Raw genomic sequence first — 16,966 nt, 5'->3', positions numbered from 1 at the left:
GGACTATGTTGGGCCCATTATTCTGAATGGAGGACTATGTGGGACCATTATACTGTATGGAGGACTATGTGGGGCCCATTATACTGTATGGAGGACTATGTTGGACCCATTATTCTGTATGGAGGACTATGTGGGACCCATTATTCTGTATGGAGGACTATGTGGGGTCTATTATTCTGTATGGAGGACTATGTGGGACCCATTATTCTGTATGGAGGACTATGTGGGGCCATTATTCTGTATAGAGGACTATGGGGACCCATTATTCTGTATGGAGGACTATGTGGGGCCATTATTCTGTATGGAGGACTATGTGGGGCCATTATTCTGTATAGAGGACTATGGGGACCCATTATTCTGTATGGAGGACTATGTGGGGCCATTATTCTGTATGGAGGACTATGTGGGGCCATTATTCTGTATAGAGGACTATGGGGACCCATTATTCTGTATGGAGGACTATGTGGGGCCATTATTCTGTATGGAGGACTATGTGGGGCCATTATTCTGTATAGAGGACTATGGGGACCCATTATTCTGTATGGAGGACTATATGGGACCCATTATTCTGTATGGAGGACTATGTGGGACCCATTATTCTGTATGGAGGACTATGTGGGGCCCATTATTCTGTATGGAGGACTATGTGGGACCCATTATTCTGTATGGAGGACTATGTGGGGCCCATTATTCTGTATGGAGGACTATGTGGGGCCATTATTCTGTATAGAGGACTATGGGGACCCATTATTCTGTATGGAGGACTATGTGGGACCCATTATTCTGTATGGAGGACTATGTGGGACCCATTATTCTGTATGGAGGACTATGTGGGGTCTACTATTCTGAATGGAGGACTATGTGGGACCCATTATTCTGTATGGAGGACTATGTGGGGCCCATTATTCTGTATGGACGACTATGTGGGGCCCATTATTCTGTATGGAGGACTATGTGGGGCCCATTATTCTGTATAGAGGACTATGGGGACCCATTATACTGTATGGAGGACTATGTTGGACCCATTATTCTGTATGGAGGACTATGTGGGACCCATTATTCTGTATGGAGGACTATGTGGGACCCATTATTCTGTATGGAGGACTATGTGGGGTCTATTATTCTGTATGGAGGACTATGTGGGACCCATTATTCTGTATGGAGGACTATGTGGGGCCATTATTCTGTATAGAGGACTATGGGGACCCATTATTCTGTATGGAGGACTATGTGGGGCCATTATTCTGTATGGAGGACTATGTGGGGCCATTATTCTGTATAGAGGACTATGGGGACCCATTATTCTGTATGGAGGACTATGTGGGGCCATTATTCTGTATGGAGGACTATGTGGGGCCATTATTCTGTATAGAGGACTATGGGGACCCATTATTCTGTATGGAGGACTATGGGGACCCATTATTCTGTATGGAGGACTATGTGGGGCCATTATTCTGTATAGAGGACTATGGGGACCCATTATTCTGTATGGAGGACTATGTGGGACCCATTATTCTGTATGGAGGACTATGTGGGACCCATTATTCTGCATGGAGGACTATGTGGGGCCCATTATTCTGTATGGAGGACTATGTGGGACCCATTATTCTGTATGGAGGACTATGTGGGGCCCATTATTCTGTATGGAGGACTATGTGGGACCCATTTTTCCGTATGGAGGACTATGTTGGGCCCATTATTCTGAATGGAGGACTATGTGGGACCATTATACTGTATGGAGGACTATGTGGGGCCCATTATACTGTATGGAGGACTATGTTGGACCCATTATTCTGTATGGAGGACTATGTGGGGCCATTATTCTGTATAGAGGACTATGGGGACCCATTATTCTGTATGGAGGACGATGTGGGGCCATTATTCTGTATGGAGGACTATGTGGGGCCATTATTCTGTATAGAGGACTATGGGGACCGATTATTCTGTATGGAGGACTATGTGGGGCCATTATTCTGTATGGAGGACTATGTGGGGCCATTATTCTGTATAGAGGACTATGGGGACCCATTATTCTGTATGGAGGACTATGTGGGACCCATTATTCTGTATGGAGGACTATGTGGGACCCATTATTCTGTATGGAGGACTATGTGGGGCCCATTATTCTGTATGGAGGACTATGTGGGACCCATTATTCTGTATGGAGGACTATGTGGGGCCATTATTCTGTATAGAGGACTATGGGGACCCATTATTCTGTATGGAGGACTATGTGGGACCCATTATTCTGTATGGAGGACTATGTGGGACCCATTATTCTGTATGGAGGACTATGTGGGGTCTACTATTCTGAATGGAGGACTATGTGGGACTCATTATTCTGTATGGAGGACTATGTGGGACCCATTATTCTGTATGGAGGACTATGTGGGGCCCATTATTCTGAATGGAGGACTATGTGGGGCCCATTATTCTGAATGGAGGACTATGTGGGACCCATTTTTCCGTATGGAGGACTATGTTGGGCCCATTATTCTGAATGGAGGACTATGTGGGACCATTATACTGTATGGAGGACTATGTGGGGCCCATTATACTGGATGGAGGACTATGTTGGACCCATTATTCTGTATGGAGGACTATGTGGGACCCATTATTCTGTATGGAGGACTATGTGGGGTCTATTATTCTGTATGGAGGACTATGTGGGACCCATTATTCTGTATGGAGGACTATGTGGGACCCATTATTCTGTATGGAGGACTATGTGGGGCCCATTATTCTGTATGGAGGACTATGTGGGGCCCATTATTCTGTATGGAGGACTATGTGGGGACATTATTCTGTATGGAGGACTATGTGGGGTCTATTATTCTGTATGGAGGACTATGTGGGGTCTATTATTCTGTATGGAGGACTATGTGGGGCCCATTATTCTGTATAGAGGACTATTTAGGGCCCATTATTCTGTATGGAGGACTATGTGAGACCATTATTCTGTTTGGAGGACTATGTGTGGCCCATTATACTGTATGGAGGATTATGTGGGGCCCATTATACTGTATGGAGGACTATGTGGGGCTCATTATTCTATATTGAGGACTATGTGGGGCCCATTATTCTGTATGGAGGACTATGTGGGGCCCATTATTCCGTATGGAGGACTATGTGGGGCCCATCATAATGTATACTGGTTGACCAGCGACTTTGTCAATGTTTTTGATTTTTGTCCTCTGTGTATTTGAGTTTGACATCTCTGGTCTAGTGACAGGGAATATGAATCGTCCTGTGTCCAATAATTTACTGTAACAGAATCATCCAATGTCAACAAACGAGTGTCGACTCCCAGATTATTGTGGTTATGGAGATCCAGGGGCGCTCTGGACGGTATCGACCCTGGTGATCACATGCTTATGTTCCCGGACTTGGCACGTGACTTTACTTAACCTGTGTGAACCAATGACCCACGCATTTCAGAAAAGTTCTCTTTCCGAAACGCATAAGCAGTTTGGTTCTCACAGGCCACTGTGCTCTGTTATTAAGTGATGTGACATGCCAACTCGAAGAACAAGCCCATGTAATCACCAGGGAAGCTACCGTCCAGAGCTCCCCTGGATCTCCATAACCACAATGATCTGGGAGTCAACATTCGTTGACATTGGATGAATCCGTTACAGTGGATTAGTGGACATCAGACTTTTCACATTCCCTGTCACTACAGGCATAATATCTATTTTCTGCGACCTGATCTGCAGAGCACATAGGAATTACATCCGGACCGCAGTACAAGTGAGACCTAAAGACACACACATTAGGACATCTTATTCTTAGTGTTATCTTGCTATTTAGTGAGAGCATACATTATTATTTTACCTCTTTTTAACAAATTTTAGAAATGTTTGGATTTATTTTTAATATTACACTTTAAAGCCAAGTAACAACTCATTGTGACAAATAAGCAACAACAGACGACATCTAGAAGAGGAGAGATTACTTTAGCCCAGCACTATACATTATATTTCAGGGCTGCTTTAGGCTTTGTTCGCACGTTGCATTTTTTCTGCATTTTTTATGCAAATTAAAAGCTGCGTTTTACAGTACCGACAAAAGCTATGAGATTTCAGAAATCTCATGCACACACATTGGGTTTTTTTCTTGACTGAATTGGAAAACTGCTGCGATTCTGAAAACTGCAGCATGTCACCTCTTTCACTGTTTTTGCAGTGTTTTTTTAACTCATAGAAAGCAATGAAAAAAAGTGAAAAACACAGCAAAAACACAGGAATCAGGTTTTGTTGCATTTTTGGTGCAGAAAACTCAGGAACAATAGGCACTAAACTCTATCTGCATGAAAAACAGAAGAAAAAAAAGCAGCAAAAAAAGGAACAAAACCTGCTTTTTTTAAGCAGCTTCTTTACTGCCAAGAGAACAGGTTTTGCCTGCAGAAAAAAAAATGCAGCAAAAACGCAAAGTGTGAACACAGCCTTAAAATTCACTACTTCTAACTGCAATAGTATTAAGGAACAATTTATTTAGAGCAGGAGTCTCAAACACGTGGCCTGCTGGCCGCATGTGGCCCCTCCGGCTGCTTCTTGCGGCCCGCAGGCACCTAGACCACGTAACGATCGCGGCTCTCTCCAGCAGCCGCTGACATCAGCGCACAGCAATACCAGTGTCAGAGGCCAGCAGCTGACATCTGCGTCCCAGTGCAGCAGCGTATGACGTCACTGCCATGCACAGATGTCAACTGCTGGCCTCTGATAGGCTGGCGACTGGCACTGGTATTGCTGTGCAGAGAGCCGATCTCTGCGCGGCAATACACTGCACTACAGCGCTGATGTCAGCGGCTGCTGGAGAGAGCCGCGATCATTACGGGGTCTGTGCCTGCGGGCCACAGGTGCAGAAAGGACGCTGAGGGAACGGAGGACAGGTGAGAATCTTTTTTTTTTCTCTGTCATGTGAAATACCGCACAGGGGACCTGTGCTCAGTATGGGGGGGGGCACTGTGCGCAGTATGGGGGGACGGGGACCCTGAGCACAGAATGGGGGACGAGGACCCTGAGCACAGTATGGGGAGAAAGGGACCCTGAGCGCAGTATGGGGGGACGGGGACCCTGAGCGCAGTATGGGGGGACGGGGACCCTGAGCGCAGTATGGGGGGAGGGGGACCCTGTGCGCAGTATGGGGGGAGGGGGACCCTGTGCGCAGTATAGGGAGGGCCCTGTGCGCAGTATGGGGGGACGGACGGACCTTGTGCGCAGTATGGGGGGGGGCGGACCCTGTGCGCAGTATGGGGGGGACCTGGATGGGGGACATGTCTGCAAGGTAAGTACCAGGATGGGGGACCATGTCTGCAATATGGAGGACTATGTCTGCAATATGGGGGACCTGGATGGGGGACCATGTCTGCAATATGGGGGACCTGGATGGGGGACCAAGTCTGCAATATGGGGGTCGTGGATGGGAGACAATGTCTGCAATATGGGGGTCGTGGATGGGAGACAATGTCTGCAATATGAGGACCATGTCTGCAATATGGGGTACCTGAATGGGAGACCATGTCTGCAATATGGGGGACCATGTCTGCAATATGGGGGACCTGGATGGGAGACCATGTCTGCAATATGGGGGACCATGTCTGCAATATGGAGACCATGTTTGCAATATGGGGGACCTGGATGGGAGATCATGTCTGCAATATGGGGGACCTGGATGCGAGACCATGTCTGCAATATGCGGAACCTGGATGGGAGACCATGTCTGCAATATGGGGACCATGTCTGCAATATGGGGGACCATGTCTGCAATATGGAGACCATGTCTGCAATATGGGGGACCATGTCTGCAATATGGGGGACCTGAATGGGAGACCATGTCTGCAATATGGGGGACCATGTCTGCAATATGGGGGACCTGGATGGGAGACCATGTCTGCAATATGGGGGACCATGTCTGCAATATGGAGACCATGTCTGCAATATGGGGGACCATGTCTGCAATATGGGGGACCTGGATGGGAGATCATGTCTGCAATATGGGGGACCTGGATGGGAGACCATGTCTGCAATATGGGGGACCTGGATGGGAGACCATGTCTGCAATATGGGGACCATGTCTGCAATATGGGGGACCATGTCTGCAATATGGAGACCATGTCTGCAATATGGGGGACCATGTCTGCAATATGGGGGACCTGGATGGGAGATCAGGTCTGCAATATGGGGGACCTGGATGGGAGACCATGTCTGCAATATGCGGGACCTGGATGGGAGACCATGTCTGCAATATGGGGGACCTGGATGGGAGACCATGTCTGCAATATGGGGACCATGTCTGCAATATGGGGGACCATGTCTGCAATATGGGGGACCATGTCTGCAATGTGGGGGACCTGGATGGAAGACCATGTCTGCAATGTGGGGGACCTGGATGGAAGACCATGTCTGCAATGTGGGGGACCTGGATGGGAGACCATGCCTGCAATGTGGGGGACCTGGATGGGAGACCATGTCTGCAATGTGGGGGACCTGGATGGGAGACCATGTCTGCAATGTGGGGGACCTGGATGGGAGACCATGTCTGCAATGTGGGGGACCTGGATGGGAGACCATGTCTGCAATGTGGGGGACCTGGATGGGAGACCATGTCTGCAATATGGGGGACCTGGATGGGAGACCATGTCTGCAATATGGGGGACCTGGATGGGAGACCATGTCTGCAATATGGGGGACCTGGATGGGAATCCATGACTGCAATATGGGGGACCTGGATGGGAGACCATGTCTGCAATATGGGGGACCTGGATGGGAATTAATGTCTGCAGTATGGGGGACCTGGATGGGAGACCATGTCTGCAGTATGGGGGACCTGGATGGGAGACCATGTCTGCAGTATGGGGGACCTGGATGGGAGACCATGTCTGTAGTATGGGGGACCTGGATGGGAGACCATGTCTGCAGTATGGGGGACCTGGATGGGAGACCATGTCTGCAGTATGGGGGACCTGGATGGGAGACCATGTCTGCAGTATGGGGGACCTGGATGGGAGACCATGTCTGTAGTATGGGGGACCTGGATGGGAGACCATGTCTGCAGTATGGGGGACCTGGATGGGAGACCATGTCTGCAATATGAAGGACCTGGATGGGAAACCATGTCTGCAAGATGAGGACCAGTTCAAAAGGTGTATAGAAAATAAAATGGTATCACTAAAAATGTTACTTTGTCATGCAAATAATGCGGCCCCCCAAATTAAATGTTTTTCTGTGTGCGGCCCATTTGCCCAGCTGAGTTTGAGACCCTGATTTAGAGCAATGTATGATGAACAAAATCTGCACAGATCCGAACAGATCTTTGTATTAGAAAATATCTTCCAGCATCGCAACAATAGCGGAAACAAATAACTGAATGCTTGTCTGATTGAGGAGGAGTCTTCAAGACTCACTTTAAAAACATTTTCCTTGAAGAGGATTCTTTCGGAATACTGAAAATAAAAAACGATTGTTGCAAGCAAATCAATATGATCATATACATGTGTGACCTACACACTAGGAATACTCAAAATTTGGATGCTGCATACTCGCCGCATAAGATATTTACTATACTGCTTATCAGACAACAGGTATCCAGCAACAGGAATCTGTTAAAAACATATCTTTATTATATGCGAGTAAAACTTATAGATATTTTGCCCACTTATCTTGTGAACTGTAACACACTACACATTTCTGATTACCACTTCACCATGATGAAAGAGCAATCTGTAAGGTGCAGTGTATTACGGTTCACAAGACAAGTGGGGAAAATATCTGTAAGCTTTAATTGCATAGAATAAAGAAATGTTTTGTAACGGATTCCTGTTGCTGGATACCTGTTTCTGATATATGGTCCTATTTATGGACGCCTCCGAGTGCTCCGTGCACAGAATCTCCAATCAGCGGCAAACACCACATGGGTGCGCTGACTACTTGCACTTTCTTCTTGTATCTAGTACTTACTGTACTGTAGCAATCATTCTAGAATATAAGATCAGTGCGCTCACACAGAGATTTTTCTCCTTTGATCAGAATAAAGTGTTCCCAAAAAAAGCTTGCTAAGGGTATGTTCACACGTTGCGTTTTTAGCGTGAAAAAATACAATGCTGTTACAGTACCAGTAAAGTGAATGAGATTTCTAGAATCTCACGCACATGCTGCTTGTTTTTTCCTTGCGGATTTGAGGGAGTTTCAGATCTGCAGTATGTCAATTCTTTCAGTGATTTCGCACCGTTTTACACCCATTTAAATGAATGGGAAAATTGCATTAAAAACACATAAAAAAATGCATGCAAAAACACGCCAAAAACATGCATATTTTAGGCAGCGTTTTCCTTGCCAACACTCCATTATTTGCAGCAGATTTTTCTGCTACAAATACAGAAAGTGTGCACATACCCTTACTGTACCATGTACTTGGCATGCCAGAGTGAGGATACTTATATACGCCATGCATGCTCCTCTGGGAAATTAAATATGCAAATTATCTCTTCAGAGAGGAAGAGGACTAGAACTCTAGTGCCACCAAGGATCATGCATGGCGTATACAAGTCTCCTCACTCTGACATGCCAGGCCTGGCTTGTCACTCTCCACAAGGAGAAACCTTACCCCTTAGATCCCAGTCTTAGCCTCTCACCTAGCCAAATCAGATCTCATACATTGCCCTGACGAGGGGCAATACCCGAAACACTGTATCTGCAAATTGAGATTCTGATTTGGCTTTTATCCTAAGTCATATGGCAAGGCTCGTTAAAGGGTCGATATGGACTTTTAGGATTGCTACTTCCAATAGGTTGCACTACAGTTCAAGTCCTCTTCCTCTCTGAAGAGACAATTTGCATATTTAATTTACCAGAGGAGCATGCATGGCCTATATAGTCTCCTTTCCTCAGTCTCCTGGCTTGTCACTCTCCACAAGGAGAAACGTTACCCCTTAGATCCTAGTCACCATATGTACAGTTATATGAAAAAGTTTGGGCACCCCTATTAATCTTAATCTTAATGTTTTATAAAAATTGGTGTTTTTGCAACAGCTATTTCAGTTTGATATATGTAATAACTGTTGGACACAGTAATGTTTCTGCCTTGAAATGAGGTTTATTGTACTAACAGAAAATGTGCAATCTGCATTCAAACAAAATTTGACAGGTGCATAAGTATGGGCACCTCACCAGAAAAGTGACAATAATATTTAGTAGATCCTCCTTTTGTAAAAATAGCAGCCTCTAGTCGCTTCCTGTAGCTTTTAATGAGTTCCTGGATCCTGGATGAAGGTATTTTTGACCATTCCTCTTTACAAAACAATTCCAGTTCAGTTAAGTTTGATGGTCGCCGAGCATGGACAGCCCTCTTCAAATGATCCCACAGATGTTCAATGATATTCAGGTCTGGGGACTGGGATGGCCATTCCAGAACATTGTAATTGTTCCTCTGCATGAATGCCTGAGTAGATTTGGAGCGGTGTTTTGGATCATTGTCTTGCTGAAAGATCCATCCCCTGCGTAACTTCAACTTTGTCACTGATTCTTGAACATTATTGTCAAGAATCTGCTGATACTGAGTTGAATCCATGCGTCCCTCAACTTTAACAAGATTCCCGGTGCCGGCATTGGCCACACAGCCCCAAAGCATGATGGAACCTCCACCAAATTTTACTGTGGGTAGCAAGTGCTTTTCTTGGAATGCTGTTTTTTTTTGCCGCCATGCATAACGCCTTTTTGTATGACCAAACAACTCAATCTTGGTTTCATCAGTCCACAGGACCTTCTTCCAAAAAGAAATTGGCTTCTCCAAATGTGCTTTTGCATACCTCAGCCGACTCTGTTTGTGGCGTGCTTGCAGAAACGGCTTCTTTCGCATCACTCTCCCATACAGCTTCTCCTTGTGCAAAGTGCGTTGTATAGTTGACCGATGCACAGTGACACCATCTGCAGCAAGTTGATGCTGCAGCTCTCTGGAGGTGGTCTGAGGATTGTCCTTGACTGATCTCACCATTCTTCTTCTCTGCCTTTCTGACGTTTTTCTTGGCCTGCCACTTCTGGCCTTAACAAGAACTGTCCCTGTGTTCTTCCATTTCCTTACTATGTTCCTCACAGTGGAAACTGACAGGTTAAATCTCTGAGACAGCTTTTTGTATCCTTCCCCTGAACAACTATGTTGAATAATCTTTGTTTTCAGATCATTTGACAGTTGTTTTGAGGAGCCCATGATGCCACTCTTCAGAGGAGATTCAAACAGGAGAACAACTTGCAAGTGGCCACTTTAAGTAGCTTTTCTCATGATTGCATACACCTGGCTATGAAGTTCAAAGCTCAATGAGGTTACAAAACCAAAAAAAGTGCTTTAGTAAGTCAGTAAAAAGTAGGTAGGAGTATTTAAAACAAGAAAATGATAAGGGTGCCCATACTTATGCACCTGTCAAATTTAGTTTGAATGCAGATTGCACATTTTCTGTTAGTACAATAAACCTCATTTCAAGGCAGAAACATTAGTGTCCAACAGTTATTACATATATCAAACTGAAATAGCTGTTGCAAAAACACCAATTTTTATAAAACATTAAGCTTAAGATTAATAGGGGTGACCAAACTTTTTCATATAACTGTAAGTTTAAAATATACCGCCCTTTTCATATTCATGTTAGCATTATGAAAGTATAGATTTTTGTATACTCATCTACATTGATATCAGAAATGAACGGTATCCGAAAAGCTAGACGAACTTAGTAACTGAAGTTATTATTCTTACCATTTGGGTCTAGGCTGCAGAGATAAGGTGCTGGGAGGCTTTGATGGGGGGCAGTCGTCTTCAAGGTCTGAGGAGCGTCTGCTATCTGCTTTGTGTATACCTGCAGAACACAAGATAATAGATATTGTAACTTGTAGATATTTACTTCTAGTTTATAATTGTATTATTTTGCTGTAGATAAGACTGACCAGAAAACGAACTAAAAGGCAGAACGTGACATTAAACCAAAATCATCATATTACCTCTTCTCCTTCACTCTTATAAACAAAGGCGCCTTAGCATCTAGTGTAGCTTGCCATAAGAGCTGACAGTTTTAGGAGGAGTCCCAGGCTCGGACTGGCCCACAGGAGAGCAGGAGAATTCTCTGGTGGGCCACCACCCTCTTATCTGAGCAGTATTTGGCACAATATACTTGAATCACTATGTACAGACAAAGGCAGCATCTTATTCATATAACAATCTACCCGGTTCATTGTTATATAAATTTCTGATTGAGGATAAAGTCACATTTACATGTAGCTGAAAAGTGAGGCCCTGGAGTTGGTTACTGGTGGGCCCTTGGCACCCCAGTCCGACAATGAGGAGGACCATGACTAAAATGGTTCTGATAGGTGCCATCTTCCAGGATAATCTGTACCAGGAGAAATGTATTATAGTATTACAAAGGGATTCTGTTAAATGATCTGGACTGATAAACTGGTACATTTAGATTGAAATCTGTCCATCACTTAACTAGGACAGTATTGAAGACCATATAATTTAGGGAGGGGGCATACTTGTCTGGAGCAGCAACTGTACAGCAGATCTAACCCATCAGACCTACTTCATTTTTAGCAGACAAAAGTGCTTAGATAGGTTTCTAACCTCGCCATCCCTTTATAGAAAAGGAAAACAGTCTGAGCTGTTGGCATAAAAGTATTAATTAAATGGACAGTTCACCCTACAAGTTTTCTAATGCTCTATTTTTGTGGAATATTGATACACGAGCCCAATGGCATTTTGATGTTGTTACACCCAGAACTGTGGCATATAGGGGTCAGTAGTAAGGTCCTGATAGAAGACTCATTGGGGCATTTTCAGCCTTTGTAGAATACTTCTGTATTTTGCCACACTACATCCCTACCACAGCTTCCAGATTCCATTATTTATAAAAGTGGGTATTAAAGGAGGTCATATTTTAAAGATATATCTCAAACATGGTCCGGATCGGAAGCATTTTACCCAGTCTCTTCTAGCTCCTATTTCAATAAACTCTCCCAAATTGTTATAAAAGGCTCCTATTTTACCCCTCTGGTGCCCTCCATATCCTGCACCTTTGTTGCATCATCAGGCAGATGTAAATAATACAAGATCTTAAAGAGGACAAGCATTTTATTATATATAATTACCACTGCTTCAGAGAAAATTGCCCACATTAGAAGAGGGCCAATATGCACAGTCTCTTCAAAGGGCCGCCATGGTACCCTGCAGCCTCCGAGCATGAAAGGACTTTCTCTAATCAGGATAATTAACTCTATGTTAATGTGCTTACATGGAACCTTACAGGTGTTCTCAGTCTACAGGGGGGAACGGGAAACACAAAGCAGAATTAAACTCCTGGGGTCTTGCTGTGTATTTCCAAGGTAAATGTTATGGTCTGTAATTATCCCCTCTTCAGAACTGAACACATACAATTACGCACAAAACATCAGTGATGAAAAAGCAATAACTATTAATGCAGAGTATGTGACAGTGGTATCAGGATTGTAAGTGACATTTACAATATTTTCTCTGTGCAACATCAATTGTGTAGAGGAAAGCGAACAATACAGTCATGAATGATAGGAGGTAATTGCGGAGAAGTGGGCTACCAATCATCACTGCTATTTATTTTAATATATTTGTTGCAGTTTCCTATTACTTTGTACAAAAAGTTAGAACTGCATAATTCGGATATTACTGGGTACAGACTAGTACACCTGCACAATACTGATATTACTGGGTACAGACTACTACACCTGCACAATACTGATATTACTGGGTACAGACTACTACACCTGCACAATACTGATATTACTGGGTACAGACTACTACACCTGCACAATACTGATATTACTGGGTACAGACTACTACACCTGCACAATACTGATATTACTGGGTACAGACTACTACACCTGCACAATACTGATATTACTGGGTACAGACTACAACATCTGCACAATACTGATATTACTGGGTACAGACTACTACACCTGCACAATACTGATATTACTGGGTACAGACTACTACACCTGCACAATACTGATATTACTGGGTACAGACTACTACATCTGCACAATACTGATATTACTGGGTACAGACTATTACACCTGCACAATACTGATATTACTGGGTACAGACTACTACACCTGCACAATACTGATATTACTGGGTACAGACTACTACACCTGCACAATACTGATATTACTGGGTACAGGCTATTACACCTGCACAATACTGATATTACTGGGTACAGACTACTACACCTGCACAATACTGATATTATTGGGTACAGACTACTACACCTGCACAATACTGATATTACTGGGTACAGACTACTACACCTGCACAATACTGATATTACTGGGTACAGACTACTACACCTGCACAATACTGATATTACTGGGTACAGACTACTACACCTGCACAATACTGATATTACTGGGTACAGACTACTACATCTGCTGAATACTGATATTACTGGGTACAGACTACTACACCTGCACAATACTGATATTACTGGGTACAGACTACTACACCTGCACAATACGGATATTACTGGGTACAGACTACTACATCTGCACAATACTGATATTACTGGGTACAGACTACTACATCTGCACAATACTGATATTACTGGGTACAGACTACTACACCTGCACAATACTGATATTACTGGGTACAGACTACTACACCTGCACAATACTGATATTACTGGGTACAGACTACTACATCTGCACAATACTGATATTACTGGGTACAGACTACTACATCTGCACAATACTGATATTACTGGGTACAGACTACTACATCTGCACAATACTGATATTACTGGGTACAGACTACTACACCTGCACAATACTGATATTACTGGGTACAGACTACTACACCTGCACAATACTGATATTACTGGGTACAGACTACTACATCTGCACAATACTGATATTACTGGGTACCGACTACTACACCTGCACAATACTGATATTACTGGGTGCAGACTACTACATCTGCACAATACTGATATTACTGGCTACAGACTACTACATCTGCACAATACTGATATTACTGGGTACAGACTACTACATCTGCTGAATACTGACATTACTGGATACAGACTACTACACCCGCACAATACTGATATTACTGGGTACAGACTACTACACCTGCACAATACTGATATTACTGGGTACAGACTACTACACAAGCACAATACTGATTTTACTGGGTACAGACTATTACACCTGCACAATACTGATATTACTGGGTATAGACTACTACATCTGCTGAATACTGATATTACTGGGTACAGACTACTACATCTGCACAATACTGATATTACTGGATACAGACTACTACACCTGTACAATACTGACATTACTGGGTACAGACTACTACATCTGCACAATACTGACTACAATACTGACAATACTGATATTACTAGGTACAGACTACTACACCTGCACAATACTGATATTACTGGGTACAGACTACTACACCTGCACAATACTGATATTACTGGGTACAGGCTATTACACCTGCACAATACTGATATTACTGGGTACAGACTACTACACCTGCACAATACTGATATTACTGGGTGCAGACTACTACAACTGCACAATACTGATATTACTGGGTGCAGACTACTACACCTGCACAATACTGATATTACTGGGTACAGACTACTACACCTGCACAATACTGATATTACTGAGTACAGACTACTACATCTGCACAATACTGATATTACTGGGTACAGACTACTACACCTGCACAATACTGATATTACTGGGTACAGACTATTACACCTGCACAATACTGATATTACTGGGTACAGACTACTACATCTGCACAATACTGATATTACTGGGTACAGACTACTACACCTGCACAATACTGATATTACTGGGTACAGACTACTACATCTGCACAATACTGATATTACTGGGTACAGACTACTACACCTGCACAATACTGATATTACTGGGTACAGACTATTACACCTGCACAATACTGATATTACTGGGTACAGACTACTACACCTGCACAATACTGATATTACTGGGTACAGACTACTACATCTGCACAATACTGATATTACTGGGTACAGACTACTATACCTGCACAATACTGATATTACTGGGTACAGACTATTACACCTGCACAATACTGATATTACTGGGTACAGACTACTACACCTGCACAATACTGATATTACTGGGTACAGACTACTACACCTGCACAATACTGATATTACTGGGTACAGACTACTACATCTGCACAATACTGATATTACTGGGTACAGACTATTACACCTGCACAATACTGATATTACTGGGTACAGACTACTACATCTGCACAATACTGATATTACTGGATACAGACTACTACACCTGCACAATACTGACATTACTGGGTACAGACTATTACACCTGCACAATACTGATATTACTGGGTACAGACTACTACATCTGCTGAATACTGATATTACTGGGTACAGACTACTACATCTGCACAATACTGATATTACTGGATACAGACTACTACACCTGCACAATACTGATATTTCTGGGTGCAGACTACTACAACTGCACAATACTGATATTACTGGGTGCAGACTACTACACCTGCACAATACTGATATTACTGGGTACAGGCTATTACACCTGCACAATACTGATATTACTGGGTGCAGACTACTACAACTGCACAATACTGATATTACTGGGTGCAGACTACTACATCTGCACAATACTGATATTACTTGGTACAGACTACTACATCTGCTGAATACTGATATTACTGGGTACAGGCTATTACACCTGCACAATACTGATATTACTGGGTGCAGACTACTACAACTGCACAATAATGATATTACTGGGTGCAGACTACTACACCTGCACAATACTGATATTACTGGGTGCAGACTACTACATCTGCACAATACTGATATTACTGGGTACAGACTACTACATCTGCTGAATACTGATATTACTGGGTACAGGCTATTACACCTGCACAATACTGATATTACTGGGTGCAGACTACTACAACTGCACAATACTGATATTGCTGGGTGCAGACTACTACACCTGCACAATACTGATATTACTGGGTGCAGACTACTACACCTGCACAATACTGATATTACTGGGTACAGGCTATTACACCTGCACAATACTGATATTACTGGGTACAGACTACTACAACTGCACAATACTGATATTACTGGGTGCAGACTACTACACCTGCACAATACTGATATTACTGGGTACAGGCTATTACACCTGCACAATACTGATATTACTGGGTGCAGACTACTACAACTGCACAATACTGATATTACTGGGTGCAGACTACTACACCTGCACAATACTGATATTACTGGGTACAGACTACTACACCTGCACAATACTGATATTACTGGGTACAGACTACTACACCTGCACAATACTGATATTACTGGGTACAGGCTATTACACCTGCACAATACTGATATTACTGGGTACAGACTACTACACCTGCACAATACTGATATTACTGGGTGCAGACTACTACAACTGCACAATACTGATATTACTGGGTGCAGATTACTACACCTGCACAATACTGATATTACTGGGTACAGGCTATTACACCTGCACAATACTGATATTACTGGGTACAGACTACTACACCTGCACAATACTGATATTACTGGGTGCAGACTACTACAACTGCACAATACTGATATTACTGGGTGCAGACTACTACACCTGCACAATACTGATATTACTGGGTACAGACTACTACACCTGCACAATACTGATATTACTGGGTACAGGCTATTACACCTGCACAATACTGATATTACTGGGTACAGACTACTACACCTGCACAATACTGATATTACTGGGTGCAGACTACTACAACTGCACAATACTGATATTACTGGGTGCAGACTACTACACCTGCACAATACTGATATTACTGGGTGCAGACT

General features: G+C 43.5%; 1 protein-coding gene across 1 annotated transcript in view; it reads right to left on the bottom strand.

The window, feature by feature from the left end:
- Positions 1-16,966, bottom strand: part of SKOR1 (SKI family transcriptional corepressor 1) — a 50,578-nt gene that overhangs the window by 17,912 nt on the left and 15,700 nt on the right. The window contains exon 3 of the mRNA XM_073650863.1: positions 10,744-10,843. Coding sequence (XP_073506964.1) covers positions 10,744-10,843 — 100 coding nt within the window. The remainder of the gene's footprint in view (positions 1-10,743; positions 10,844-16,966) is intronic.

The sequence above is a fragment of the Phyllobates terribilis genome, unplaced genomic scaffold (genome assembly GCF_046119375.1).
Source record: "Phyllobates terribilis strain yellow unplaced genomic scaffold, ASM4611937v1 Scaffold_11__3_contigs__length_659146591, whole genome shotgun sequence".
NCBI lineage: Eukaryota > Metazoa > Chordata > Amphibia > Anura > Dendrobatidae > Phyllobates > Phyllobates terribilis.
The sequence above is the reverse complement of the archived record's forward strand: the minus strand, read 5'-3'. Positions and strand labels throughout refer to the sequence as shown.